The 26,654-nt window shown below is 49.0% G+C and overlaps 4 protein-coding genes across 9 annotated transcripts in view; 3 read left to right on the forward strand and 1 right to left on the reverse strand.

Moving 5' to 3' along the window:
- The window catches only part of SRSF2 (serine and arginine rich splicing factor 2), a 3,849-nt gene extending 1,186 nt beyond the window's left edge, over positions 1-2,663 (forward strand). Inside the window, exons 3-4 of one of the 3 annotated variants that reach the window (XR_009698454.1) lie at positions 227-330; positions 962-2,663. The gene's annotated coding sequence lies outside the window, so the exon portion shown is untranslated. The remainder of the gene's footprint in view (positions 1-226; positions 331-961) is intronic. The other 2 variants (XR_009698453.1, XM_061176191.1) reach the window with 2 other exon arrangements.
- Positions 2,286-8,235, reverse strand: METTL23 (methyltransferase 23, arginine). 2 transcript variants are annotated; one of them, XM_061176192.1, is made up of 5 exons: positions 8,043-8,235; positions 4,222-4,326; positions 2,961-3,198; positions 2,791-2,875; positions 2,286-2,631 (listed from the first exon to the last, which is right to left on the reverse strand). In XM_061176192.1, exons 2-5 carry the CDS (start codon positions 4,303-4,305, stop codon positions 2,466-2,468), a joined length of 573 nt encoding a protein of 190 aa, XP_061032175.1. In that variant the 5' UTR covers positions 4,306-4,326; positions 8,043-8,235; the 3' UTR covers positions 2,286-2,465. The 2 variants fall into 2 exon arrangements, with proteins under 2 accessions (XP_061032175.1, XP_061032176.1); XM_061176193.1 differs by lacking the exon at positions 8,043-8,235 and having other exon boundaries at positions 2,961-3,200; positions 4,241-4,310.
- Positions 8,236-8,516: 281 nt separating this feature from the next.
- JMJD6 (jumonji domain containing 6, arginine demethylase and lysine hydroxylase) lies at positions 8,517-14,239 on the forward strand. Of its 3 annotated transcripts, none has more exons than XM_061176188.1 (6): positions 8,517-8,934; positions 9,454-9,842; positions 10,310-10,596; positions 11,479-11,614; positions 12,899-13,037; positions 13,822-14,239. In XM_061176188.1, exons 1-6 carry the CDS (start codon positions 8,806-8,808, stop codon positions 13,951-13,953), a joined length of 1,212 nt encoding a protein of 403 aa, XP_061032171.1. In that variant the 5' UTR covers positions 8,517-8,805; the 3' UTR covers positions 13,954-14,239. The 3 variants fall into 3 exon arrangements, with proteins under 3 accessions (XP_061032171.1, XP_061032172.1, XP_061032173.1); XM_061176189.1 differs by lacking the exon at positions 13,822-14,239 and adding an exon at positions 12,097-12,190 and having other exon boundaries at positions 12,899-13,031; XM_061176190.1 differs by lacking the exon at positions 13,822-14,239 and adding an exon at positions 12,102-12,190 and having other exon boundaries at positions 12,899-12,981.
- A 6,102-nt stretch (positions 14,240-20,341) lies between these two features.
- MXRA7 (matrix remodeling associated 7) overlaps positions 20,342-26,654 on the forward strand; it is a 30,045-nt gene continuing 23,732 nt past the window's right edge. The window contains exon 1 of the mRNA XM_061176538.1: positions 20,342-20,676. Within this exon, the coding sequence (XP_061032521.1) occupies positions 20,368-20,676 (309 nt within the window). The 5' untranslated portion in view covers positions 20,342-20,367. The remainder of the gene's footprint in view (positions 20,677-26,654) is intronic.

Genomic DNA, 26,654 nt, shown 5'->3' on the forward strand with positions numbered 1-26,654 from the left:
TTGGAGTAGTGGTTTTGATCCGATTAATATAAAAGTGACTCCTCGCGTTAGGAGTGGTGTTCTGAGCTAACTCAGCTTTGGGAGTAAAACTGAAGAGGGGTCTGCAGAAAGGATGTGTGTGACGCTTAGATAATAATGGCTGTTTCGTGAACTGTTTTGAGACCTATTAATGAAAATGACTATTTCTTGCTGTTTTTATCCAACGTCTGCATTTTCCCCTTTAAAGCTGCGGTCTCCTGTTTGATAAAAGAATATTGGCCAGTATTGCAGATTTTAACTGATTTGGCTGATCCTCCAGGGACCAGTTTCTGTGGGCGTGTATTGGAGCAGGTTTGTCTTTAAATGTTAAAGATGCACTATCCTCTTAGAGAAAACAATCAGTTCAACTATTGTTGTGCTGACTGGGACTTCATATTCTAACGGATGTGGCGCAAACGAATTGCAAAAACGAAGCAATGAACTTTTGGAACCAAAAGTTTACAGGTATTGATTGCACTGGGTGGGGAAAGGATAGTGTGTCTTTAACTCTCAAATTGTTTGGTCCTGTTTTTTAAAAAGGAAAGGGCCCTAAGTAGCTCAGATGTTAAAGCATTCTGAAATGCCAAATGTTTCATTTGAAAACTAGAAACTTAAAATGTAGACTAATTGTCTGATCTCGAGTTGCTTTTGTTTGGATACAGCCCTCTTTTTTTTTTCTTTTCTTTTTTCCCCCCTTACCATTTTTCACCTTGGTTATTTGGCCAAGAATACATAAACACAAACTTTTAATGCTGATGGGTAGCCTTTGTGAAATTTTCCTAATTGGGCCTTTAAAAAACTGTGATTAGTGGCTGGTTGGAACCTTTCTGTAACCTACTGGTTTCACCAGACCCTTAGTAAGTACTGAAATTAAAACCATGTGCACCTTTGGTGATTTCATAATAATGGAAGGTAAACTGAACTTCTTTCTTTTCAAACCTAGATGTGTCGACAAGCAACATAAAGGAAGACTTGGGGGAAAAGGACCCACTTACTCAGTAGTACTCAGTCCACTGAAGAGTCCTTGGAACAAGCAACTGGCTATTGAAAAGGTTATTTTGTAACATTTTGTCTAACTTTTTACTTGTTTTAAGCTTTGCCTCAGGTGGCAAACTCATTTTATGTGCCATTTTGTTGCTGTTATTCAAATTTCTTGTAATTTAGTGAGGTGAACGACTTCAGATTTCATTATTGGCTTGGATATTTGAGGTAAAATTTCCTTTTTGTTTATATAGTGCTGACTTTTTTTGTTTGAAATTAAACAGATTGGTAACCTAATTTGTGGCCTCCTGACTTTTAAGGAAACGTGTGCAGCCATTACACACAGCCTAAAGCTGTCAAGAGATTGACTCAACATTGCCTTCATACCTTAAAATTAAAAACCTACGAAAGTTGGTGTAAATTGTTTGTATATGTTATTTACCTTCAGGTCTAAATGGTAAACTGAACCCAAATTTGTATAAAGACTTTTCAGGTGAAAAGACTTGATTTTTTTTAAAAAGGATTGTTTACCAAACACAATTCTAATCTCTTCTCTTATGTATTTTTGTGCACTAGGCGCAGTTGTGTAGCAGTTGAGTAATGCTGGTTAGCTGTTAAGGTGGCGTGTTGCAGTGCAGAGTGCTTGGCTGTTTCCTGTTTTCTCCTGATTGCTCCTGTGTAAAGATGCCTGTCGTGCAGAAACAAATGGCTGTCCAGTTTATTAAAATGCCTGACAACTGCACTTCCAGTCACCCGGGCCTTGCATATAAATAACGGAGCATACAGTGAGCACATCTAGCGATGATAAATACACCTTTTTTTTTTCTTTCTCTCCCCCCCCAAAAATGGTAAATCTGATCATCTTCATGTATGAACTTAAAATGTGGAAAATGTTAAGGAAACAAATGGTTTGTAACTTTGTAAGTACTTATAACATGGTGTATCTTTTTGCTCATAAATATTCTGTACTATAACCATTGTTTCTGTAGTTTAATTAAAACGTTTTCTTGGTGTTAGCTTTTCTCAGAATATGTCTTGGTCTTTTTTCCCCCATTTATTTGAAAGACCTGTGCAATTATCTTGTGAATGTTACTGACTGTATAGAATGAAACTGAAATGTTTAGTAGTTGATTTTTTTCCCCCTAAGTTATAAAGTGGAAATGCCAGTTCAGTACCTACTATCCTCAATGCTCTAAGGTAGCACTTTGTTAAGGTTTTGAGTAACCCTCTTCTCATAACTTAATTTATGCCCTGTTTTAATGACTTAGGAACAATCGAAGTTCTTTTTCTTATAGGAGTTTTAATTTTTGTTTTAATGGTTATGTGACCCATCACAATCTAAAGCCAACAGATCTGACCATCTTCAGATCCACTGTACTGAAGCTGAAGTGGTCTGAGTCACACAGTTGGCTTGCCAGGTTGCTAATCAGTATTGACATTGTCCCAAAACAGTTTTTAGGTATAATTCAGAGACTGTCCTTTGCAAAGGAGATGACCAGCATTTCAACAGTATGTCTTCCTGGAAGGGCAGATTCTGCTATATCTTCTTTGTCTGCACCAAAAGACTCCAGAGGAATGTGGACACATTTCATGTCCCACTTGTAGAGCAAAGCTTCAAGTGACCAGTCAGCACTGAAAAAAATAAATTATTTTGTAAAAACCAAGCTTTTCCTGTTTTGCTTTAGATATATTCTCATTTTATCCTTAAACTACACACTGAATGAGTAGAGTAGTAAGGCTTGGGTTAACTTTTAATAAAACTGGGAGTAAAGCAGGATTGTTCAGGCTTACCTTCTTACCTGGTAAGTAGACCACAATTGGACCTTGGGGTTCTTCTGCATCAAAAAGTAAACTGTAGTTAAAATGTCTTCAAAGTCTGGGAAGAAAAAACTTCTTAATAGACTTCAATTCCGTTGTATCTCTGACTAAATTTACTACTGAGAAGAGCAAAAAAGGTTTACCTTCTGGTTCAAAGAACACATCGGATGCAAGAATAATGTCTTGCGGTGGTAGAGCCAGAAGATCCCGAGATACATGACCCCACGTGAGTCCCACAACATGCACCTGAGGCAGGTTATTCATTTGGCAGCTTTGCCGACAGATCTCTAGACAGTGAGGCAGCTCTGAACTGTCTGACAGTATTACTTCAGCACCACATTTTGCAGCCATAATTCCTGGAAGGCTCACTCCAGCTCCAATCTAATGACAAGGTTAAAGGTTTTGCTTAGAACTGCAAAGAATTAATGGATCTTGGCAAATGGTTTCTCATTTCATGCTTGCATTGGTCAATGTGTAAAGATAGTTTGCCATGTCTATAAAACATGCCATAATTCAACACTGCTTTACTATGTGGAGCTTCCTCCAAGTTTGTCGTGGCAGTTCTAATTGGGTCAAAGGAGTCATGGTCCATTTCAGCATTTTAAAGGGCCCTCAATTCTGCAACTGACAGTTAACCCTTAAACGGGGGTTTGAACTGTGAGGGTCTATGAGCTATAAGGAGCTCCTAATTATATATGACACCAGGTCTCTAAAAGCTCAGTGGGTGATGTGGATGCACAACCAGCCATTCAGTTGTTACTACCAATTATAAATAGCTTTCATGTGGCTAAAACCTGACGGCTCTGCAACATGACTTTCTTATATTTAACGGGATTTTCCAGTTGGGTCTTGAGCAGCAAGGAGCTTAATAAACATACTAAGGAATCATACCAAGGAGTGCCTTCATAAATATTACTATTCATATCAGTTGAAACACATGCTTCCTGTTTGAGGATGGGCATAGAGATTCCTGACCCTTACCGAATTGCTGACAATCATCCCTACTTTGGGCCAGAAGTATGCACCAAATGCCTTCATTTCATTTACATGGTTTTGCAAAAGTTAAGAGGTGTTATTAAGCTTCTGTATTTAGTCTTTGGGTTTAAGCATAGTATTTCTGCTGTAAAGCCTTCAGCAGTCGAGCCAGATGGAGTGGTGAGAGAGCATGGGATGCATTTTAAAACTAAAAGGCTAGACAGTAAATATTAGTGTTTGTGGACCACATATGGTCTCTGCTGCATACTTTCTTTTTAAACACTTTTAAAAGCATTCTTAGCTCACCTGCCTCACAAGCTGGCCAAATCATCCCTGACTTAAAAATATCTAACAAAACCCAATAACCAGCATATAGACTTAAATTGGAAAATAATCTAGGATTTTCGCAAACTGCAAGGGCACTTGTACCTCTAAGACAGCCTTTCCTGGCAGAGATCCTCTGTGAAACCACAGGTACTGGGCCAGGACCACAGCACAGGGCCAAACATACATTCCATATTGAAGATGCAGGACCTGAAAAGAATTTTTTTGTATGCCATGAATAACTCATGCTGGAAGTCAGAATATTTATACAGGGCTTCCCTGGTGGCGCAGTGGTTAAGAATCTGCCTGCCAGGGCAGGGGACACGGGTTTGAGCCCTGGTCCAGGAAGATCCCACATGCCGTGGAGCAACTAAGCCTGTGCACCACAACTACTGAGCCTGCGTGCTGCAACTACTGAAGCCCACACGCCTAGAGCCCGTGCTCTGCAACAAGAAGCCACCGCAATGAGAAGCCCGCGCACCACAACAAAGAGTAGCCCCCACTTGCCGCAACTAGAGAAAGCCCGTGCGCAGCAATGAAGACCCAGTGCGGCCAACAATAAATAAATTCGTTTTTCAAAAAAGAATATACAGCAATTACTGAGCGCTTGGCACTGGCGTCCATTACAAAAACAACAGTTCCCTCTCTCCAGTTTGCATCCTATGGTGGGGGGAGGGTCGGGATATAAAATTGCAATACCATGTGATAAGCATTCTTCATACCTTCATTTACTCAACAAGAGTTTATCCAAGGCCTGAGTGGCTTAGTGGCTATTATAGGCTGAGGATGTAACTCTCTTGGACTATGAACTACATACACATATATGTATCTCCTACTGGGGAGAGACACGCAACAAGTAAGCAAGTGGATATTTTTCGTTGCAACAAGCACAATATAACAGGGTAATGTGAGAGAAATGGGAGTGGGCAGGGACCACAAGGTGGCTGCTCGAGATAGGGAGAGAGGAGGATTCAGGCAAAGGCCCTGAAGCAGGAACTGAAAAGCCTCTCGCTGGGCACAGAGAGCCCTGGCAGTGTGGGCCTGAGGGCTGGAGGCAGGGCTGCGTAGTACAAGCACAGGTCAGAGGGAAAGCAGAGGCCAGACTTGTGAGGTCTAGTATGGCACGGGAAGCTTAGCTTTTATTTAAGTGCAGTGAGAAGATATTGGAGGGTTTTAAGCACAGGCATAACCTGGTAATGCTAAGCAGGAACAGTGGGGTTCTAGGATGACATCCTACAAGAAGTTTGAGTTAGAGCTGAATCCTGCAGTTAGGAAGGTAGGCAACTTACAAAGCCTTTGGGGAGGCATTGAATGATGAGAGCATGGTATTTAGGGAGGCAAGGTAACATAGCTCAGGACTCTGGAATGAGCCTGCCTGAGTTCAAACTTGAGATCTATAATTTACTAGCTGTGTGACCTCACTCAAGTTATTTAACCTGTCTGTGCTTCAGTTTCCTCAACTGCAAAATACTATCTTCATAGAAAAGTTAGGAAGATTCGATGAAAACTACCTAGTACAAAGTAAGTATACAAAGTTAGCGATTGCTAAACTGCAAAATCGCAAGACTTTGTTTCCTAGAGCAAAGGATGTCCCTCCTGGGGAGGTAGGAAAGGCGGCTGAAGAGGTAAAAATATCACAGGTGAAGGAACTGAAGGTCTGAACCTAATCATTCAATACACTCAACAAAAATATTGGTGCCTAAAATACGCTAAGCATGATTAAAATGCCTGCCCTGGTGGATTTTACCCAGGAGTACAATGCAGGATTTCTGACCTGAGGAGTGAGTTATGCAGATTTAGGTGTTAAAAAAAAAAAGTGTATCTGTTTTCACAAGGCGTATCTTCACCCACTCCCTAAATTTGGGAAGAAATCCAAAGGAGGTCAGGAGGGCTTTCCTGGCAGTCCAGTGGTTAAGACTCCACAGTTCCACTGCAGGGGGCACGGGTTGGATCCTTAGTCGGGGAACTAAGATCCCATACACCGCGTGGCGCGGCAAAAAACAAAGGGGTATTTCAACGTGCAGGCATTTAGAAACTGCCAGAAATGGTTTCCACTCCAGCCTTCAACTCCTTTTAAGCTGTTTCTCATATTTAAACTGCTACTGCCAATACCTACACCACCAGCTGCTGTTACACATGAAAAGATGCACAATATCACTAATCATTAGAGAAATGCAAATCAAAACTACAATGAGGTATCACCTCACACTGGTCAGAATGGCCATCATCAAAAAATCTACAGGGCTTCCCTGGTGGCACAGTGGTTGAGAATCTGCCTGCCAATGCAGGGGACACGGGTTCGAGCCCTGGTCTGGGAAGATCCCACATGCCGCGGAGCAGCTGGGCCCGTGAGCCACAATTACTGAGCCTGGGCGTCTGGAGCCTGTGCTCCGCAACAATAGTGAGAGGCCCGCGCACCGCGATGAAGAGTGGCCCCCACTTGCCACAACTAGAGAAAGCCCTCGCACAGAAACGAAGACCCAACACAGCCATAAATAAATAAATAAATAAATAAAAATTAAAAAAAAAACAAACTCCTGAGATTAAAAAAAAAAAAATCCCAAAGAAATGCAAATCAAAACTACAATGAGATATCATCTCACACTGGTCAGAATGGCCATCATCAAAAAATCTAGAAACAATAAATGCTGGAGAGGGTGTGGAGAAAAGGGAACACTCTTGCACTGTTGGTGGGAATGTAAATTGATACAGCCACTATGGAGAACAGTATGGAGGTTCCTTAAAACACTAAAAATAGAACACTACCATATGACCCTGCAATCCCACTACTGGGCATATACATACCCTGAGAAAACCGTAATTCAAAAAGAGTCATGTACCACAATGTTCATTGCAGCACTATTTACAATAGCCAGGACGTGGAAGCAACCTAAGTGTCCATCGACAGATGAATGGATAAAGAAGATATGGCACATATATACAATGGAATATTACTCAGCCATAAAAAGAAATGAAATTGAGTTTTCTGTAGTGAGGTGGATGGACCAAGTCTGTCATACAGAGTGAAGTAAGTCAGAAAGAGAAAAACAAACACCTTATGTTAAAGAGAAAAACAAATACCTTATGCTAACACATATATATGGAATCTAAAAAAAAAAAAAAAAAAGGTTCTGATGAACCTAGGGGCAGGACAGGAATAAAGCCACAGATGTAGAGAATGGACTTGAGGACACGGGGAGGGGTAAGCGTAAGCTGGGACGAAGTGAGAGAATAGCATTGTCATATATACACTACCAAATGTAAAATAGCTAGCTAGTGGGAAGCAGCCGCATAGCACACGGAGATCAGGTCTGTGCTTTGCCACCACCTAGAGGGGTGGGAAAAGGAGGGTGGGAGGGAGACGCAAGAGGGAGGGGATATGGGGATATACGTATGCATATAGCTGATTCACTTTGTTATACAGCAGAAGCTAACACATTGTAAAGCAATTATACTCCAGCAAAGATGTTTAAAAAAAAAAATGAAACACTGCAATGTGAAAGTGCTTTGAAAAACTGGAGGTATATAAAATATAATTGCTCTTGAGAGAGTTCGGGGGCAGCCATGAGCTGAAAGGAAGCAATGCCAGCCTGAGAAACTTTATTTGGTTAGTGAGGGTTGGAAATCCCCTCCCCCCCCCCGAAACTGAATTAAGAAGCCCTTCAACAAGATCAAAAAAAAATTAGGTGTCAAGAATGCCACTTTTCTGGCAAGAAATATTAGGTATGGAAAGGCCCCCTTCCTAGCAGGGTCTTCAAATTTCTTACTGAAAGACATTTAATCTGCCAAACGGCTTCATACCAAACCGTTTCGCTCTGTGGTCCACCCTAAGGCGGGAAGCCGCGGACCCCCCTCCTTATAGCCCCTGGTCGGCTGAGAACCGCTCCAGCCCCACTGCGCTTCCCGGCGGGTGCCTCCGCACGCACCTGCGGGACGCGGACCTCCAGCACGGCCCCCTCAGCTCCCAGGCCCGGCTCCTCCGAGAACCGAAAACGCTTGGCCCGGACCACATGCCCTCGGAGGCCACGCTCGGTCGGAGGGGAGTCGGTGGCCCCCGGGCAGGCCGGGAGCAGGGGAGGGCGCCGGGTCGCCAGGCTGCCAAGCTGCACGCGCGGGTGCTCTCAGACCGGCTCGGGCCGTCTCCCCGGCGCCACGTCGGGTCGCTACTACCCGACGGCAAAAGAGGGTCAGCACCCCTCGGGCGACGAAATGGCCACGTGGCGAGAACAGACCCGAAACCTGGCCAACGAGACACAGAATGCAGGAAGCCCCGGCTGTAAGCCGCACGGAAGCCGGCCACGAAGGAACTGCTGGCTGCCGGAAGTGACGCGAACCGGAAGGGGGTGCGGGAGAGGCGGGGCCGCAGCGAGGTGGTGCCTCGACCGTCTTGACCTTCCCAACATGGCGGAGACCCGGCGTGTGTGAGGGCGGACCCCAGAGGCTCGGAGGCCAATGGCTTATCGCAAGAGGCCGTGGGGGGCGGGAAAGACGGCCGACGCAGGCCCAACCCGAGGCTCGGGAGGTGGTTAGGGAGTGAATTTTCTGGAAGGCGACTTTAAAGGCGCCGGGCCGGAGCGAAGGACGTTTTGGTGCCGCCGCCGCCGCCGCCCGGGTCGGGGAGGGGACGCACTGGTGGCAGGAAGCGAGCTGCGCCGGGGTCGTCGCGGAACCAGTTGGTGACCCTGCAGGATGAACCACAAGAGCAAGAAGCGGATCCGCGAGGCCAAGCGGAGTGCGCGGCCGGAGCTGAAGGACTCGCTGGACTGGATCCGGCACAACTACTACGAGAGCTTCTCGCTGAACCCGGCGGCCGTTGCGGTGAGCGGGCCGTGATCGCGGGCCGGGCGGGGCACGGGCATCCCCGGGAGCTGCGCACCTCTACCGGGGCCGGGGTCCGCGCCCAGCACGGCCCCTGGAGTTCCGATGGGCTCGCCCGCACCCCGCGGAGGTCGGGGTCATCGGGCCCCAGATCCCAGGGTGGGCCTCCTTCTATGCGCCGCAGCCGCGTCTGCCGAGGCAGCTGGAGTCCCACGCCCCTGACGCCATTCACGAGGCCTGTCACCCCTGCATCCCTTTGGGCGGCGGGGCCCTAGGGACCCTGGCTGTCAAAAGCCACGAGTGGAAGACGCGAAGCCCCCCTTCCCTGATGCGGTGGCGCTGGGTGCGCAGTGCCCGAACGCACGCAGGTCCTTTTCCCTCCCTAAGAGGAGCCGGAAATAGAATCTGGCTCCTTGGGTATGTGATTGCTAATTGGCCTTGGGGGACACCCTTAACTGCCGCCAGACTTTTTTTTTTTTTTTTTTCTTTAATGCGATAGGTCTTTTCTGATTCCCTCAGGACAATGTGGAAAGGGCAGACGCCTTACAGTTGTCGGTGGGTGAATTTGTGGAACGTTACGAAAGACCGTACAAGCCCGTGGTTCTGCTGAATGCCCAAGAGGGCTGGTCCGCGCAGGAGAAATGGACTCTGGAGCGCCTCAAAAGGAAATACCGGAACCAGAAATTCAAGTGTGGTGAGGATAACGACGGCTATTCCGTGAAGATGAAGATGAAATACTACATCGAGTACATGGAGAGCACCCGAGATGACAGCCCCCTTTACATCTTTGACAGCAGCTATGGGGAACACCCCAAAAGAAGGAAACTTTTGGAAGACTACAAGGTGCCCAAGTTCTTCACCGATGACCTTTTCCAGTATGCGGGGGAGAAGCGCAGGCCCCCTTACAGGTAAATACTGGGCAGTGATGTGGTTATAATCTTGTCTACAGCAGCAGGGGCAGCTGAACGCAGTCAGCTAATCTATTTCCAAAACGATGAGTGGTTCTCTCTTGGCTGCACATGGCACTTACTTAGAGGGCTTCTGGTGCCTGCCCAGGGCCTCCTGCCTGGTGTCGCCTGGGCATCAGGATTTCTGAAAGCTCCCCAGGTGATTCAAACGTGCATCCAAAGTTGAACCAGTGATCTCTGAGGGATGTTTTAATAGTTAGTTAAAGTCCAGCAGTAAGACATGTCGGTGATTTTTCCTTTTTCTGTTAGGGATCAGTCCATGCACAATTCCCTCAGCATTTCTGTGTACCAGAATTTGTGTAGTCTTTGAAATAACGATAACATGTTTGTATAAAATTAAAGCTTCTTTTGTGGTGTGTATGTGTGGTTAAATTACACTTCACATCTTGGATATTTCCATCCTTTAGGTGGTTTGTGATGGGGCCACCACGCTCTGGAACCGGAATTCACATCGACCCTCTGGGAACCAGTGCCTGGAATGCCTTAGTTCAGGGCCACAAGCGCTGGTGCCTGTTCCCTACCAGCACGCCCAGGGAACTCATCAAGGTGACCCGAGAAGAAGGAGGGAACCAGCAAGATGAAGCTATTACTTGGTTTAATGTCATCTATCCCCGGACACAGCTTCCAACCTGGCCACCCGAATTCAAACCCCTGGAAGTCTTACAAAAACCAGGAGAGACTGTCTTTGTACCAGGTACAGATGAACTGAAAGTACATTCTTTGATTTAAGTAATTTGTAATTTTGGAACACAACTATATCGAGAGAGTCAAAGAAATCCCTCTGCACGCTGACTCTGAGTGAAGTGACTGGTCCCCTCCTCTGACCGTGATGTGTTGCTGTGTGGTCACGTGCTCAGGGCGCTGCTGGCCACGTTTCTTGTAACCTGGATGTATAATGACTATTGATAAACTTCCTGTATGTAGAGAGCCTATTCATTTTTATTCCTAGTAGATACTTAGTGTCTTTGTTTATTGAATATGTTCAGTGACTTGTGCTTATTTCTATAAATGGGGTTTTTGATCAGTGTAGCACTGGGTGGATTGAGTCAGGAAATAGTGACTTAAGAGCCAAGAGGCAGGAAATCCCACACCTGAAAACTACACTTTGTTTTGATAGGTTGAGTGTTGGAAGTAAGGGTGTTTAAGATGGGCATCCTCCATCTAGAAACTGAAGAACTTGCTGCCTTTACAGTTTTGGTCACAGCTTTGGATTAACAGGGTTTGACACATTTATTCTGTAAAAGGGCCAGAGAACAGATATCTTAGGCACTGCGGGCTGGATAGTGTCTGTTGTAACTGCTCCGCTCTGCCCAAGTGGCAGGAAAGCAGCCATGTACAATCCATAAACGAACAGGTGCAGCCACGCTCCAGTAAAACGTTACACAAACAGGTCGTTGGTGAGTCCTGCCCTCAGGAGGAGCATTTACCTCGCTGGGTCCTGTGTCTCTAAAGCTCTCCCTTGTGGACAGGAATCCCCAGGTTCTGAAGTTTGTGTTATTTGTTATGTGAAGTTTATGTCATGGAGCGATTGTGTGTAGAACCAATCCTGTTTAACTGTTTACTTGTTGGATTTCAGGAGGCTGGTGGCACGTTGTCCTCAACCTTGACACCACCATTGCCATTACCCAGAATTTTGCCAGCAGCACCAACTTCCCTGTTGTCTGGCACAAGACGGTAAGAGGGAGACCAAAGTTATCAAGGAAATGGTATAGGTGAGAGCCTTTTTTTTTTCTTATTTTTGCTTTGTTCCAACTTCTACCCCAGAGATAAAATGGAAAGAGTCCACTGGTGCAATAACATGTGCTGATTTTAGACAGGCCTGGGAAAAGTTGGGGCTGCAAAACCTCACGGGTAGAGGAGAGTGGGTCCAAGGTCAGGGCTAGTTCTCAGGATGTTTGCCAGCCTTGAGGTGACAGGGTAAGACTGCATGTTTGATTGAAGCCAGTCAGTCAAAACATGGTCATAATTGGGATGGTTCCTCGTTTTCTGTTTTGTTTTTGGTTTTGGTTTTGTTTTGTTTTGTTTTGTTTTGTTTCCCAGAGCTAGCACTAGCAAAGGAAGCCATTTTGTTTGGGTTTTATTTTGGTTATTTCTTTTTCTTACCGCAAAGCATTATTCCCATTTGAACTTATGACCTTCAGTATTGTGAGCGAGGTGACTGCCCTGGAGACTTAGCTCCTCTGTTTATCCACAGAACAGATACAGCACGGGCAGCGGCAGTGCAAGCCACCCCCAGCCACCCCGTGCCACTGTGTCCCAACCCTGACCTGGAGGGACCAGCTCTCGGGGTAAGAGAGGGATTCTGGCTTGTTCAGTGCTCAGCCCCCCTGCTGAGAGGGCCAGCAAGGGTGGTGGCTTTGTTCTCCCCAGACTCTCGGGCATCTGAGGCCCACTAACTCTGTCCCGCAGGCTGCTGCGTGCTGCCGTTTGGTCATGCTGAAGGCCGTCCTGAACAGCAGGTCTTTTGTCCCTGGCTGCAGTGGCCGCCAGAATAGGTTCCAAAGGGGAGGGCTGTCTGCTGCCCTTGACAGTCCCGTTCAGCTTCATCTTCCAGTGAGGGGGGACCCTCTCTGTTACTTGATACTTCTTGTCTCTTACAAACCAATGTAACCAAGCCCAGCTCCCATCATTAAGTACTGTGCTGTGGAAAGGAGAGGTTAAAAAACAGCAGCTAGGAAAGGTTCAGGAAAAACTGCGAGCGAGAGAGATTGTTTCTCCCGAGGGGAAAACTAAGACTAACTCAGGGAAGATTTGCCTCACGTCTCAGCAGCACATCTGTGTCGTCTGCACAGGGGGTAGCGAGTTGTGTGTGGCTAGTTTTCCTTTCAGGAAAGCCTGAGCAGCATGTGGGGTTTTGTCCCCAGCCTGTGGATCCGTGTGTCCTCACCACTGTACAGGCGCGTCTAGGAGAGGCAGGGCTCAGCTCTGAGTCTGGGGTACTGCGTGTGGGTGTCGCCGCCTGTCCCAGCACTGAGAACACGTGTCTTGTCTCTCAGGATCTTGAAGCAGGAGCACCCCGAGTTGGCGGTCCTGGCTGACTCCGTCGACCTGCAGGAGTCCACGGGCATCGCCTCCGACAGCTCCAGCGACTCCTCCAGCTCCTCCAGCTCCAGCTCGTCCGACTCGGACTCAGAGGTGAGTGCGTGCTTGCTGCCCGGGCCTCCAGGGCAGGTCACCCTGAAAACCAGATGTGACTTTCCCGCCTCCTGCCCGGGAGGAAGAACGATGGCAACGTGTTTCACTTTCTTGCAAGAACTGCGGCTGCCCACATGCTTGCTGCGGGGTGAATTTTGCCCATTTTATAGCTTTGCACATATTAGTGAATAGTTACAATAATCTCTAGAGATGAGAGGAGTATCTGGGGATTCTGTAAATGACCCGGGATCACACAGCTAGCGGACAGTGGTGTCGGGATTCAGCCTCCAAGAATTCTCCAAACTCAAGGCCCACGTTAGGAATTTCCCCTGTGGATAGTAAATTATAAGCCTAGAAACTCAGCGAATTCAGTCACCTTGTTTAAGCTAACACAGTACTGGGTAAGAGCATCCGTGCTTTTAGCAGATGAAATGCCTGTCTCATGGCTGTGTGATCCACTGACCCTGCCTCCTCTTTGGAGGAGGCCGTGTGTTTTATGAGTGTTAAGTGCTGTGCAGTGAAATTCCACGATGCCATCGCAAAGTGCTGGCTCTCACACAGTCTTAGAGGGGGATCTTGATTTCAGACAAACAACCCTGCTGTTAGAGAACACTGGAGGGACCCTTGGGGTCTGAGGAGACGGATATCCCGACTGTGTCCTAAATGGCCCTTTTGCCTCAGGGAGGCGTGGGCAGCATCGCGCTGTCTCCTGAGGGCAGAGGTTCGTTCAGCGAAGAACTGGCTGCATCCGACCGAACCCCTGTTTTTCTCCTCCCGTGTCCAGTGCGAGTCTGGCTCTGAAGGCGAGGGGACGATGCACCGCAGGAAGAAGAGGAGGACGTGCAGCACAGTGGGAAACGGGGACACCACCTCCCAGGACGACTGTGTGAGCAAAGAGCGCAGCTCCTCCAGGTGACCGCGCGTGGCTGTCGTCTGTGTGCAAGGACGTGCCTGCAGCCTGCGGCGGGGCCCTGGGGGGCAGCCTTGTGGATCCCGCAGACCCAGGAGGGCCAGCGAAAGCCAGAGAATGAGGAGGCTCTGGGAATGGGAGTCCAGTCACTTAGCATTTGCTACCGTAGCTTTTTTCTCCGCTACCGATGCAAGTGAACGTGGCTTGTTTTATGCATAAGGGCGAGAATCTACGTGGATGGTGCCAAGGGAACCCTTTACATTATTTAATAATAAAAGTTAAATTCATTTTATATCTTGGAAATTTTTTTCCTGGTGAATGCCAGAAGCTCCCCTGTTGCTCTTCTTGTCATGATCTTGGGAGAAGATAGTGATTCCGCTGGTGGGTGCCCTTGATGGGGAAGTGATAGTTACCGCAGGAAAGGAAGAGAATGCTGAGAAGTTACCCCGTATCTTCTGAAGAGCCTGAGGCGTGGCCTCCTTTTTCTCCCCGTTTGCCACTGCTGCTTTGAGCGCTTGCAAATTCCTTATAAAATCGTAATCATGTCTCCAATGGGTTTTTGTTTTTGTTTTAAACCTTATAGGATCTAAATAAATTAAAACTTGAGGTAAAAATCCATAAGCTAATCTTTTTGCAAGCACCTGCTCTGGTGCTGGGCACACGACAGGCTCCCACTGAAGTCTGGTGACTCTGCGTGCGTCCAGGGCCTTTAAACCCCAGAACCCAACAGTCCGTGTGCTGCTAGCTGAAGTGTCAACTGTAGGTAGCATTAAGAGGTGAGGTTTTGGGCTTCCCCGGTGGTCCAGTGGTTAAGACTCCGAGCTTCCAATGCAGGGGGCACGAGTTCGATCCCTGGTTGGGGAAGTTCCGCATGCCGCCCGACAAGGCCCACAAAAAAAAAAAAAAAGAGGTGAGGTTTCAAGGAAGGTAGTGAAATGCTGAAGCCCGTGGGGTTCTGTCTGAAGTCCCTGACTGCTGCAGCTGACGTTCCTGTTATGTTCTTTGTGTCTCCAAGCAGCCTGGCGCTTGCTTAAATGTGATGAACAGGACCTACATTCCTTTCTGTCGTCTTTTCCTCATTCTCTGGGGTCTGGCTGGAATTCCGTGGGGGAAATTCGGGTGTCTTAATCAAGTGAATTTATCAGACTAGATTGTGCATTTCTCAACCCAAGTTGTCCTTTTCCCAGGCATACTTAGATTTCTCTTCTTGCTTTTTTAAGTTTTTTCTATATTGTAGACTTATATCTGCCCTTGGCGTGTGACTTTGCAAGAAAAGTTTTTAGAGAAAGCCCTGCCATTACATCAACCTGGGGTCCTGGGGGTCCTGCTTTTAACATGTCCTTCCAGCTTTGCCGAAGCTGTGCTGTCTACATGCTGATTACAGGCAGTTGTACTTTCCTTGGCAGGATTAGGGACACTTGTGGAGGCCGTGCTCACCCCTGAGCAGAAGCTCTCCCTGAAGTGGCTCCCACGTGAGCTGTTGGCGGCCACCCAACTCGGTTTTCCTGTCTTCTGCTCCTACCTTCTCCTTTGTCTTCTTTGAATTTGGATAATCCTCTCTGGCCCAAGCTCCTGTCTCCGGTCAAATGCTGTTCTTTCTGCTCACTGAGACTAGATTGTCAAGAAGTTAAAGAACTCCGCATGCTTAGTGAAGCCCCGAAGGCCTCCGTGATGTCAGGCGAGAAGGTGCTGTGCTTCTCCTTTAAAACCAAGCTGGTCGACCGCAAGGCTGGAGGGTTGTGATCCTTTGAATGCCTTGTTGCATCTGTTGCCTCGCTGGTGTTGGTGAGGGACTCCCGCTGTCCACGTGGCCGGCTGCACGCAAGCAGAGACGCCGAGAGTGGTGAGCGGTGAGTTTTGTGTGAAGCGATTACGTGTAAGAAGGACCACGAGTGTGCCGCCTTCCTGTACACCGTCGGCCATCCAAAAACGCATTCGGTGGCAGTAACCCGGCCACTCACCACTGCCTAGTGCTATCTTAGGATTCATTACTTTTTCTCCACAGTGGGAGAGGCTGTTAGAGTCCAGGGATAATTTTGTCATCACAGAACTTAAATTATAAACAGAGCCAAGTTCTTAAAGATTTGTCGCCATCATTCCCACCACGTGATCCATAAGTCGGAAGCTCTCACTCTGTAAGAGGGTTCATGATAGTGTCCCCACTTCTTGGACCTGCAGACATTAGGTGGGGATCGTGTTACCTGCTGGGAATAAATGCAGAGGCGGTGCCTCTGGCCTTTGGGATCTGTTGAGGCTTCTAAATAACTCTGGTTTAAGTACTTAGGGACTGCCCAGCGGGTTCCATCTCTTGCCCTGTCAGTTCACCTGCTTGCCTTCATCTGTCCCTAAATTCACCCTAAGAGGGGGTTGTTGAGGGTGTGCCCCCGTGAAAAGCATTTTCTGGGCTGGAATGAGGAAGGGAAGGGCACCAGCAGCTTGGGGCCGAGGAGCTTCACTGGAGCAGAGGCGTGTGGGCAGGTGGCTGGAGTTGTATGCTGTTGTCTCTCAAAATCCTCCCTTCAAGCAGGTGTGATCAGGGGAATCCTGGTCGCTTTTTTGCCACATGTTCCATGTTTGATAGACCAGTTATCACTTCCTGACTCTCTGGGTCAGTCGTGTGGCTTTTACTCTAGAAGGCTGGTTCCCTATTTTGTCTTCGTCCAATTTTCTGCATTCTGAAATGCCAACCAAAACACGCGTCTGGGTTGGATGGAACGTCTGCTCATTTCCTAGCATCGCTCTACCTGCCACTCCCCCTCCCTGGCCCTCTGGCTCCAGTGTCTGTGGTTGTGAGCAGATCCAAACCCTGAGAGATTTTATTCATATTTGAATGGCATTCCTCCTCGTTTTTAAAAAACTTTTCTTGACATCTTCAAAATGCTTTTTTCTTTTTCCCAGTGTTGCTACCGGGCTGTCACACTCACTCCTTCTCCTCTAAAATCCATACCAACTGCGCCTCCCTCCACTTCAGTTTAAAGGCTGAAACCACCAAACAGGCTTCTTGCCACCAGGGGGCGTGGTGGGATGCATTTGCAGCAGCAGGGATGGTAAAGTGGAAGTTTGGTTTGAGAGACTAGTCACCCAGTTTTACTTCCCCAGATGCCAAAGGTGATTCCTGTTTGAAAAACAATACCCAGATATAAGGGATCCAGCCCGTCTGACAGGCCCACAGTCACCTCTCCTGAAAGTGCCTGGGTAGCACGGATTACGTTTGGGTCTTGCCACCCCACACGAATGACTGTGGGACACTCTTTCGTTGTCTTAGCCAGGCCAGAGATTCAGCAGCCCCCCTTTTACTGTCACTGTGGGCCAGGCAAACACACCATTGTGGAAGCAAAGCAGGGCCGAGGTGGGGAAACAGAAAGCAGTGGAGTGTGGCTGGGTGATCACGGTGAGGTAGGAAGCAGGAACCAAGGGTCCGTCTGTTCTAAAGTTAACCTTTCTACCCACCTGGCGTGAGCTACTCCTTTGAGTGGTGTCAAGGATAGTAAGGAGAAAGATACAACATTAAACTATTTTTAGAGATTATTTTCTGAGACGACAGCTGATCTTAAAACCAACAAGCTGGGTCCTTGAAGAAAGGATCTGGACTAATAACTACTGTAGAGGAGGAGTGGGATGGGCGAGACAAGAGCGGGGGACCCAGGACATCAGGAGGGCTCTGGGTCTTTGGGGATGAGGGAGGTACCAAAGGCTTTACCATCAGCCCGAGGTGGCCAGTGCTGCACACAGGTGCCTCTGGGGTCAGTAGTGCTGTTGTGTTGAGGGTGATGTCTTTGAGGGGAGAGCCACCAAAAGCAGGGACGTTATTCACGTTTTGCTCACGCTTGCAGATGCCCCTTTGTTAATTATTAAAACAGTCAACAAATGTTTCAGCACCAGGCACTGTTCTAGGTGCTGTAGACGCCACAGTGACAAACCCAGATCCCTGACCTCGTGGAGCTTCACAGACAATGAACTTGGCTGTTGTTCATAAGGGCCACGGGTCAGAGTGGGTAGAGCCGTGCACGTCCATCTCCGTGACCAGAAAAGCAAGTTCAGTCCTTACTAAATGCAAGTTTATGAGATCTGCATAAAAGAACATAATTATAATTATAGCTGTGTTTTTAACGTAGGACGCAGCTTCTTTGTGAATCAGCTAAAGGTATTTAAACGAAGGATCAGCAAGAAAGTTGCTGGTGCAAGTGCTTTACACATTTATTAGAGTTTCTGCCTTGATATGCTTTAGACTCCAGAAAAGAGTGTGGGGTGGAATGGGGGTTTTGCAGTAAATGTTGTAAAAAGCACTGTCTAGGAAGTAGGCATATAAGCACGCAGCTGTAGGTTTCTTGAATTGTATGTAGCATTTCCACAAATAAGTTGTTCCTGCTGTGTACTGGGTCCCGCTGATGGTTCCGTGTGGAGTCTGGTTTCTCCTTATACTCCACCCTCCCCGGCTTCTGTCATGATGTTACACGGATGTTACATTGTATGCAGCAAAACTGCAGAGGTGGCTCTCAACTTCGTCTCATGATTCAAGTTCAAAAACTTGGAGCATCTGGCCCCAGCCTCTGCTCTCCCCGGAGCAGGAGAACCGGCCCCGCCTGCCTGCTGTCTCCGCGGGGACTGGACACTACAGAGGAACTGGGAGTGTCCCCTGAGTGCCTGGTGCCTCCTCAGGGGTCACGTAGAGCACCCTGAGCGCCTCCTAGTTCTGCTTGGGTCTTTCCCGTGGGGTCCGCCACCAAATGCCGGTGGGGCCGCAACTGGATTGGCATTTTTAACTTTTCACTGGGATGAAACTTGTTCATCATTTTAAATAAAGCAACTTGATTTGGGGTTGGGTTGTTTGCATTGTCTTGTCCTTGTTTTCATTCTTACTCACTGAAAGTCAATAAAGTGTACTGAGTTTGTCTGCACAATAGGACCTCTTAGATATACACTTGATCTTGAACAACTCAGGGTTTAGGGGTAACAACCCTCCCTACACACAGTGGAAAATTCAAGAAGAACATAGTCAGCCCTCTGTATCTGTGGTTCTGGTTTCTGCAGCCAGCCTCGGATTGTGTAGCACCACGGTATGCGTTTATTGAAAAAAATCCACGTCTAAGTGGACCCATGCACTTCAAACCCATGTTGTTCAAGAGTCAACTGTGTATTTAAAACAAGGTGGACAGGTGACAAAAATAAGGCCCAAACACTTTGGCTGACAGTGCCCCCAGGTCAAAAGCCAGTAGCCAAGAGATAAACCTCACTCCACATTTTATAGCTGTGGGGCATTTTTCATCAACTGCGACTAAAATTCCTTTTGCGTGTCCCCCCAGTACTATGTGATGCAGTAGAATTAAGCTCACCCTGTGTGGTGCAGCCAAAGAAAAAAGAAGAAATAAGCAATTCTTTAAAAAAAAAAAAAAAAAGAGGCACTCCTTCCAGCATCTTGGCTTACATCAAATATCACTGTACGTTTTCTAAAATATTAAATGCATCCTAAACAAAAACCAGAACCCTGGTTTTTCAATATTAGGCCTGTGTTTGGCATGATACCTTACAAACTTTGTCCACTCCTTGTTTTTTAAAAATAACTAGAGCAGGGTTTGGGAGTGGTAGGAAATAAAGTTTTCGGTTACAATGCATTTGTCTCCAACATACACTGTTCAGTGACAGAGCCCTGGAAGGGTCTGGAGAAACAAAAACAGTAGGCTTCTTTTCCCCATTCCACCCTCCTACGTTCCAGAATTACGCGAAGAAGAAAGACAGTAGGGGAAATAGAGTTGACCCACAGCACCTGGTGCTGAATTCCTGAAGCCCGTCTTTGGGGGCAGCCTCCATACCCTGAGGCCTGTGTGGAAGGCTGCTGGGTCCAGACCGGGAAGGGGCCTTCACCGGCCAGCACCTAGAAACGTCCTCTTTGTGAAAATGTACCAAAGCAACCCCAAGGAGTAAAAGCAGCTGGTGACGTGTCTATAAAGTGGCTGAAAGTAAGCAGAGTTGGTGTTTTCACTGTCTTACAGGCAGTCCAGAGCTACCGTCTAGTGAACCCTCCTGTCTTTACTTGGCCCTTAGCATTCCCCAACTAGCAATTCCTAAGTGCTCTAAGATGACCTGCGCGGGTCTAAAATGATGCCGAAAGGGCCCCGGAGTACTGGGTATTTCAAACTGCTTTTCAAAAGGAGCCTAAGCCCAAAGCGTCGGGCCTGCCCGGGCAGGGAGGGCTTGGCCCTTCTCGGGCCTCAGGAGCACTTCCCAAGGGGCCAGGGCTCTGGTCCCCAGCGTCTTGAGTCACCGTCACCCCCACCCCCACCCCCACCCCCACCCCGGGTCCTGGGCGGTCGGGGGCGGGCACGGGGCGGGGCGCGGCGGGGGCTCCGCCCCGGGGCGGGGCGCGGCGCGGCACGCTCCCTCGGGGTCCCAGCGGGCGGGCACTCGGGCGGCCGCGGCGCGATGGAGGCGCCGGCCGAGCTGCTGGCCGCGCTGCCCGCGCTGGCCACCGCGCTGGCGCTGCTGCTTGCCTGGCTGCTGGTGAGGCGCGGGGCGGCCGCGAGCCCTGACACCCCGGAGCCCGCGCCCCCGGAATCCACGACCCCGGCCGAGGCAAGCGGGACGCCCGCGCCGCTCGGCCCCTGCGCGGCAGAGCCGGCGGCCGCGCCCGAGGGGCCGGGGGAGCCCACGCCGCCGGACGAGTCCGCGCCGCCGGAAGAGTCCGTGGCGGCGCCGGCGGAGGCGGAGGAGCAGGCCGCCGAGGAGAGGCAGGTACGGACCCGCCCTCCCGGGCGCCCCTTCCCACTCTGGGGCCAGGTACCCTCCGCGGCTCGGCGCCCCCTGGCGCCCCCCGGCAGAGCCGAGAACCGGGCCCCCAGTCTTGGGCCGGGCTGCCTCAGGGAGGGCAGGAGCCCGCGGACGGCAGGAAGGGAAGGTCCCGGCGTGCAGACTCACCGCCCTCCCCCGAAGTGTCGCCGAGCCTGTCGGAGTTGTGTTTTGTCGCCTGGCTGGCTTTCCTCTTCTTGGCCTCTCCTCCCCCGGCACGGGTCATACCCCACTCCCCACCCCTCACCCACCAGCCCACGGGTTCCCAAATCCACGTGCATGTGGCTTGTTTCAAGGGCTGCAATGACAGTTGTCTTGATAGTGGAAAATATAATACTTAAAAGAAAGAAAAAAGGAAAGCTGCCTTTTCTTTTTAGGCTAATTTGAAATCCAGATTCCTGAGTCATTTATGTGTGGAACCCATTGGGTGGGACTGAAAGAAAGGCACCGGACAATTGCAGTCCTTTTTGTTGCCGTTTCCAAACTGCACGGTGCTTTGCACACTCCCCCAGGGGCTGCAGATCAGTCGGGCCAGCGTGCAGTGAGGAGGCAGGATAAGGCCCTCCTGCGGCACAGCTGAGCCCCCCAAAGCCGCCCTCCTGCTTCTGCAGTCCAGCAGCTCTGTCCTGACCCCGCGGCCGTCGTCTTGCTTCAGGATATCCAGAGGGGCGTCTGATGGCTTGTGGGCACTCGTCTGCCCAGCCCGATACACTTTTTCCGACGTATCTCTTTAGATTGGAAGCCTAGTTGCCAGGCGTGAAGCCACGCGCCTTCCCAGGACTTCAGCACCCTTGGCCCTTCCAGGCCGCCAGCAAGGGTCCAGAGCCTGATCAGAACGCCTTGTTCTGACTCCTGAGTTCCCTTTCTTGGAAGGGAGGATGGCCAGGACGGTCAAAACCGTGAGCAAGCTGCTTTGGTGCGTTGTGAGCATGTCTGCAGCGCCCACTCTGAATTTTGCTGGACACAATGGTTTATACTGGAGAGAACCCTTGCGGGGAGGAGGAAGCAGCGAGGCTGGGCGGAGGCATTTCTCTTTGCTGAGTAATTGTTCCACACCCCCTGTGAGCAGGCGCTTTGCTTGACAAGAGGGTGACTAATTGTGCCAGAGTGTATTCTGACCAGCCTGAGGAGAGCTGCTGTATTCATCCCAGGGAGCACCGAGGCCCTGCGGTTCTTGCTGACCTCACCTGTGGTGATGGCAGGTGGGGTTTGGACATGGGCTGATGTGTTAGGTTTGCTCCCATATTTAGGATTCTCTTGGGAACAGGGGAGGTATAGGGGCTATTCCCAGGCTGCCACTTGCTCTCAGTCAGCCCTGCTCCTAGAGTTAACACAGTGGCCCCTTTTCACCCAGAGGCAGCTTCTGGACTGAAGTTTAAAATGTTCTTTAGGGAATTCCCCGGCGGTCCAGTGGTTAAGACTCCACGCTTCCACTGCAGGGGCCCAGGTTCGATCCTTGGTCGGGGAACTAAAATCCCGCATGCCGCATGTCGCAGCCAAAAATAAATGAATAAATAAATACATAAATAAATAAAATGTCCTTTAGTGGTGCTCAGTCATCTCGATCCTCTGGGTTACAGCACTTCTGAAAGAACTTTCTACAAGGCCTCTAAGGCTCTCGGCAATATGATATCTATGTAACGGGTTTAGTGGTTCTTTAAAAAGCAGCCCTGGTTTGCCTCTAGCTGGGAGAAAGCAGGTCCGGTGAGGGCGAGTGGGGGCTTCGAAGAACAAGGCACGTTACGGAGGGTCGTGTGGTGGACACAGCCTCGGAGCCGGTGTGCTGCCAGAGCAGATGACTGTGACAGTTGAGGCTTGTGCGTCCCTCCTTCCTCTCCACAGCCTGTCCTGACATGATCCACCCAACGGGAGAATTAAGTTTAAGTCCATTTCCTCCTTTGGAGGTCTCGCCCTTCCCTTTTGGGTTCAGGTCTCCAGCCCTCTCTGAGCTAGCAAGCCCCTGTCGACTCCAGCTGTGCACAAGGCCCTGGGCCAGGTGCTGGGGGACACAAATATCCACTGTTACCCACTCCCCCGCCTTCCTGGTGGTGGGATTACCCTGAAAGGAGCTGCTAGAAATTGTCTGGAAATGGACTTGGGCATTTTCGAGAGCAGGTCCCACTGCTTTCTTCTGATGATCACGCTGCCCAATCCTGGAGAGCAGACCGGAAGGCCCACTGGGGAAAAGTAACTCAAGTGTGGGTTTGGGAAAGCAGCAGGGACGCCGTCAGCCAGCCTCTCACTAAGTGAGCTGTGGGAGTTGGGGAGGAGGGAGGGCGGCCCCAGCTGCTGAGAGCGGGAAGGCACAGCCCCAGCCCCGGGAGAGGGGCACTTAACTCACCTCTCCCCTCCCCCCTGCATTTTCCATTCTAATCCAATCGCCTTCCTTCTTGGCGAGGCCTGGGAGGCCTGAGGCAGCTGCTGCCCACGCTCACAAAGCTGATTATTGAGAAGGATCCAGAGCCCAGGGAAGCAGTCTTCCCCTGCAGCTGTGGGTCATGGGGAAGCGTCCCCTCGGTGCAGGAGAACCAAGTCGCATGAAGGCCCTCCATGGGCTGGGAGGCTGAAGTGGGACTGAAGAAATGCGGGCAGAGCAGCCAGGGCAGAGTTGTATTATGAAACCTCTTGTCATTTCTCTCTGAGGGATTAGTGTGGGAGCGGGCATGCCCCACCCTCACGAAGAATTATGGAGAACAACGTCAAGAACAGGAATTATGGAGAACAACGTCAAGAACAGGAGCTGGTCCCTTTTAAGCCCAGGAAACAGTGCTTTTTGGGTGCTGAGGTATAGGTTAGGATTTTAGGATTTGCAGGCCTCTTACCTAATGGAGATGTGGATTCTAGCAAGGCTGTATTGTAGGATACCAAACAGTGGTCACGGGCAAAGGGTCAAGTGTCATTCAGTAGTACTAGAGTCAGATCGCTCTGTCTGTGCCAGGACTCAGACAACCTGGTGCTCGGGCCCTCAGTCTACTCAGAAACGGAGTAGGGACTTCCTATAAGGCAGCTGGCCAATGTCACAGGCAGGGAGACTATTCGAGATTGAAGGAGACTAAAGAGACAGGGAAGACAAATGAAATGCCTGATCATTGATTGGATTCTGGATTTGGGGTGGGGGGTGGAGCGGGGGTGTGGGGAGCTATAAAGAATATTTGGGGGACTTCCCAGGTGGTCCAGTGGTTAAGACTTCACCTTCCAATGCAGGGGGTGCAGGTTCCATCCCTGGTCGGGGAGCTGAGATCCCACATGCCTGGCGGCCAAAAAACCAAAACATAAAACAGGAGCAATATTTTAACAAACTTAATAAGACTTTAAAAAAAAAAAAAAATTTTGGAGATAACTGGATCATGTGTCAAATGAATGGTTTATTAGATCATTTTGTTGTATCAATGCTCACTTTCTTGAGTGTGACGCCGGCATTGTGATCATGGAGGAAGATGTCCTTGTTCTTAGGAAGATGCATGCTGAAACATTTAGGAATAAACCTGTCATGATTCAAATAGTCCCACACACACGCGCACAAATCATGGGTGTGTATGGAGAGAGGGTACAAAGATGGATGGAAAAATGGTAAGGATTGGTGAATCTAGGTGAAAAGGTATATGAGTGTTCATTGTATTATTCTGTCCACTTCTCTGTAGGTTTGGAATTTTCCAACATACAATGTCAGGAAAAAGGAACCCAGTGGGGAATTTCTCAGGAAGCGGCTTGGTTTTTCGGGCACTCTAGGGGTGCTGGTCTGATTGAGCTGCACAGCCTCCTCTGTCTGTCTGCAGCTGGGCCCTGGTTCACCTTATCTGACGTTATCTTGCTGTTAGGTCCATCTTGTCACCAGCCTTGTCACCGCAGGCCTGCCCCCCTGGAGCTGCAGAGCCCCTAGCCCTCCCAGAATGATCAAGAAGCAGGTAAATCCCATCCCCCATCATCTGTCCTGAGCTTCATTTATTTTTTTTTCCTCATTGTATTTTATTTTCATTTTTTCTTTTTCGTGTCCTGACCTTCGTGATGTCAGCATGACTCCACTTCTCTGTTCTCTTAACAGAAGCCAGTTTAGTGGAGGCTAACAGATATCTGGCAGTTGTTCATACCACTTTGAGTCCGCTCGGGCTGCTATAACAAAGTACCGTAGATTGACTGGTTGAAACAACAGACATTTATTTCTCCCAGTTCTGGAGGCTGAGAGTCCAAGATCAAGGTACTGGCAGATTCGGTTCCTGGTGAGAACCCACTTCCCAGGCAGCTGACAGCTGCCTTTTTGCTGTGTCCTCACACAGCACAGAGGACACTCGGGTGTCTTCCTCTTCTTATAAGGGCCCTAACCTCATCACGGGGGCCCCCACTGTCATGACCTCATTAAACCTAATTGCCTCCCCTAGGTCCCACCTCCAAGTACCATCACATTGGGGGTTCAGCATATGAATTCTGGGGGATACAAGCAGTCTGTATCAGATCTAGTGATTTTCTGGGGGGGGGGGTGGGAAACAAATAATCCAAATGTCCATTAATTAGGACATTTGATTAGTAAGCCAATTGGTAGAAATAAGTAAGGAAAAAGCTGAACACAAAACAGGAATAATGTCTTCACAATCATCACAATGATGTACATCAACTAAACAAGATGACGCAGAGGGCTGTAAGCAGAGTTCAGCGTTTAGAACTGCAAGAGGGTATGTTTTGTAAAGTTCTTTAAGCTCATAATTTTTTTTCATATGAGAAAGAAGTTGGGGCTTTCCTAATAGCAAAATTTTGTTCATTCTTTCAGAGACAGAGTCTTGTTTGCACATAGAAAATGTAGCTGTCAGAATTTTTCTACTTAGTGGGAAGACGTAAACTCCTAAAGAACATACCTTAGGAAGAAGGCTGTCTGCCTTCAGAGAGTTAGAAATAAAACATTGAGCGTGTTCACTTTTAGACAGTTTCTTTCTTGTAGTCTTTTCCTTCCCAGACCATCGGCCCAAACCACAGCGTGGGAGGGGTGAGACCAACTTAGACCCTTGGTGGACGTTCTCTTTGAGAAATGCCAAGTCCCTGGTAGCCAGAGCATTTCTGGAACAACCTGGGTCTGACCGCACTCGGTTTGCCCCTGTTAAGGACAGATAAATGAAAGAGGGGTCCAGAAACCTCCTCCTATCAGGCCCTGATGCACAGACAGAGCTGTTGGCTGCCATTCTGATTGCCTGCTGCCTGATCAGAACCAAAAAAGGAAGCCTGGGATGCTAATAGCAATCATTCCTTCTCTCTTGCCAGGGAGGTGGGCGCATCGGTCACTTTCTCCTGGCTAAGGTGGCTAAAGAATAGCTAATGAGATTAAATAGCCTGAAGGAAACCCAGTGCAAGAATTCATGGAACTTACTTATCTAATATTTTTGCCTCTGAATAGCCTTAGGACTTGGGGAAGTCACTTAACCTTGTAGATTTCCCATCTACAAAATGAAGGGGTTGAACTAAAATGATGTCTGATACCTCTGTTAACAATCTGGGATTGTCTGCTTTCTAGTCATCAGCTCTTGTTTCATGGCCTGGGTAGAGTGGGTGTGTGTGCACCCTCATGTTTTTTTTGTTTTTTTTCTTTGTGTGTTTGTTTTGGCTGCGTTGGGTCTTCATTGCTGCGCACAGGCTTTCTCTAGTTCTGGCGAGCGGGGGCTACTCTTCGTTTCGGTGCACGGGCTTATCATTGCAGTGGCTTCTCTCGTTGCGGAGCACGGGCTCTAGGCTTGTGGGCTTCAGTAGTTGTGGCACGCGGGCTCAGTAGTTGTGGCTCGTGGGCCCTAGAGCGCAGGCTCAGTAGTTGTGGCGCACAGGCTTAGTTGCTCCGCGGCATGGGGGATCTTCCCGGACCAGGGATAGAACCTGTGTCCCCTGCACTGGCAGGCGGATTCTTAACCACTGCGCCACCAGGGAAGTCCGTGCTCATGTTTAATATT

Source organism: Eubalaena glacialis, chromosome 19 (genome assembly GCF_028564815.1).
Source record: "Eubalaena glacialis isolate mEubGla1 chromosome 19, mEubGla1.1.hap2.+ XY, whole genome shotgun sequence".
In the NCBI taxonomy this organism is placed as follows: Eukaryota; Metazoa; Chordata; class Mammalia; order Artiodactyla; family Balaenidae; genus Eubalaena; species Eubalaena glacialis.

Excerpts from the sequence above, each read along its gene's own strand:
- METTL23 (XM_061176192.1), bottom strand. The coding sequence starts at position 4,305 with ATGTATGTTTGGCCCTGTGCTGTGGTCCTGGCCCAGTACCTGTGGTTT. Across the intron at positions 3,199-4,221 it reads CAGGAAAGGCTGTCTTAGAG|ATTGGAGCTGGAGTGAGCCT; the intron begins GTACAAGTGCCC and ends CCTTGTCATTAG. Across the intron at positions 2,876-2,960 it reads TGTGTTCTTTGAACCAGAAG|ACTTTGAAGACATTTTAACT; the intron begins GTAAACCTTTTT and ends TTTTCTTCCCAG.
- JMJD6 (XM_061176188.1), top strand. The coding sequence starts at position 8,806 with ATGAACCACAAGAGCAAGAAGCGGATCCGCGAGGCCAAGCGGAGTGCG. Across the intron at positions 9,843-10,309 it reads AAGCGCAGGCCCCCTTACAG|GTGGTTTGTGATGGGGCCAC; the intron begins GTAAATACTGGG and ends TCCATCCTTTAG. Across the intron at positions 10,597-11,478 it reads AGAGACTGTCTTTGTACCAG|GAGGCTGGTGGCACGTTGTC; the intron begins GTACAGATGAAC and ends GTTGGATTTCAG.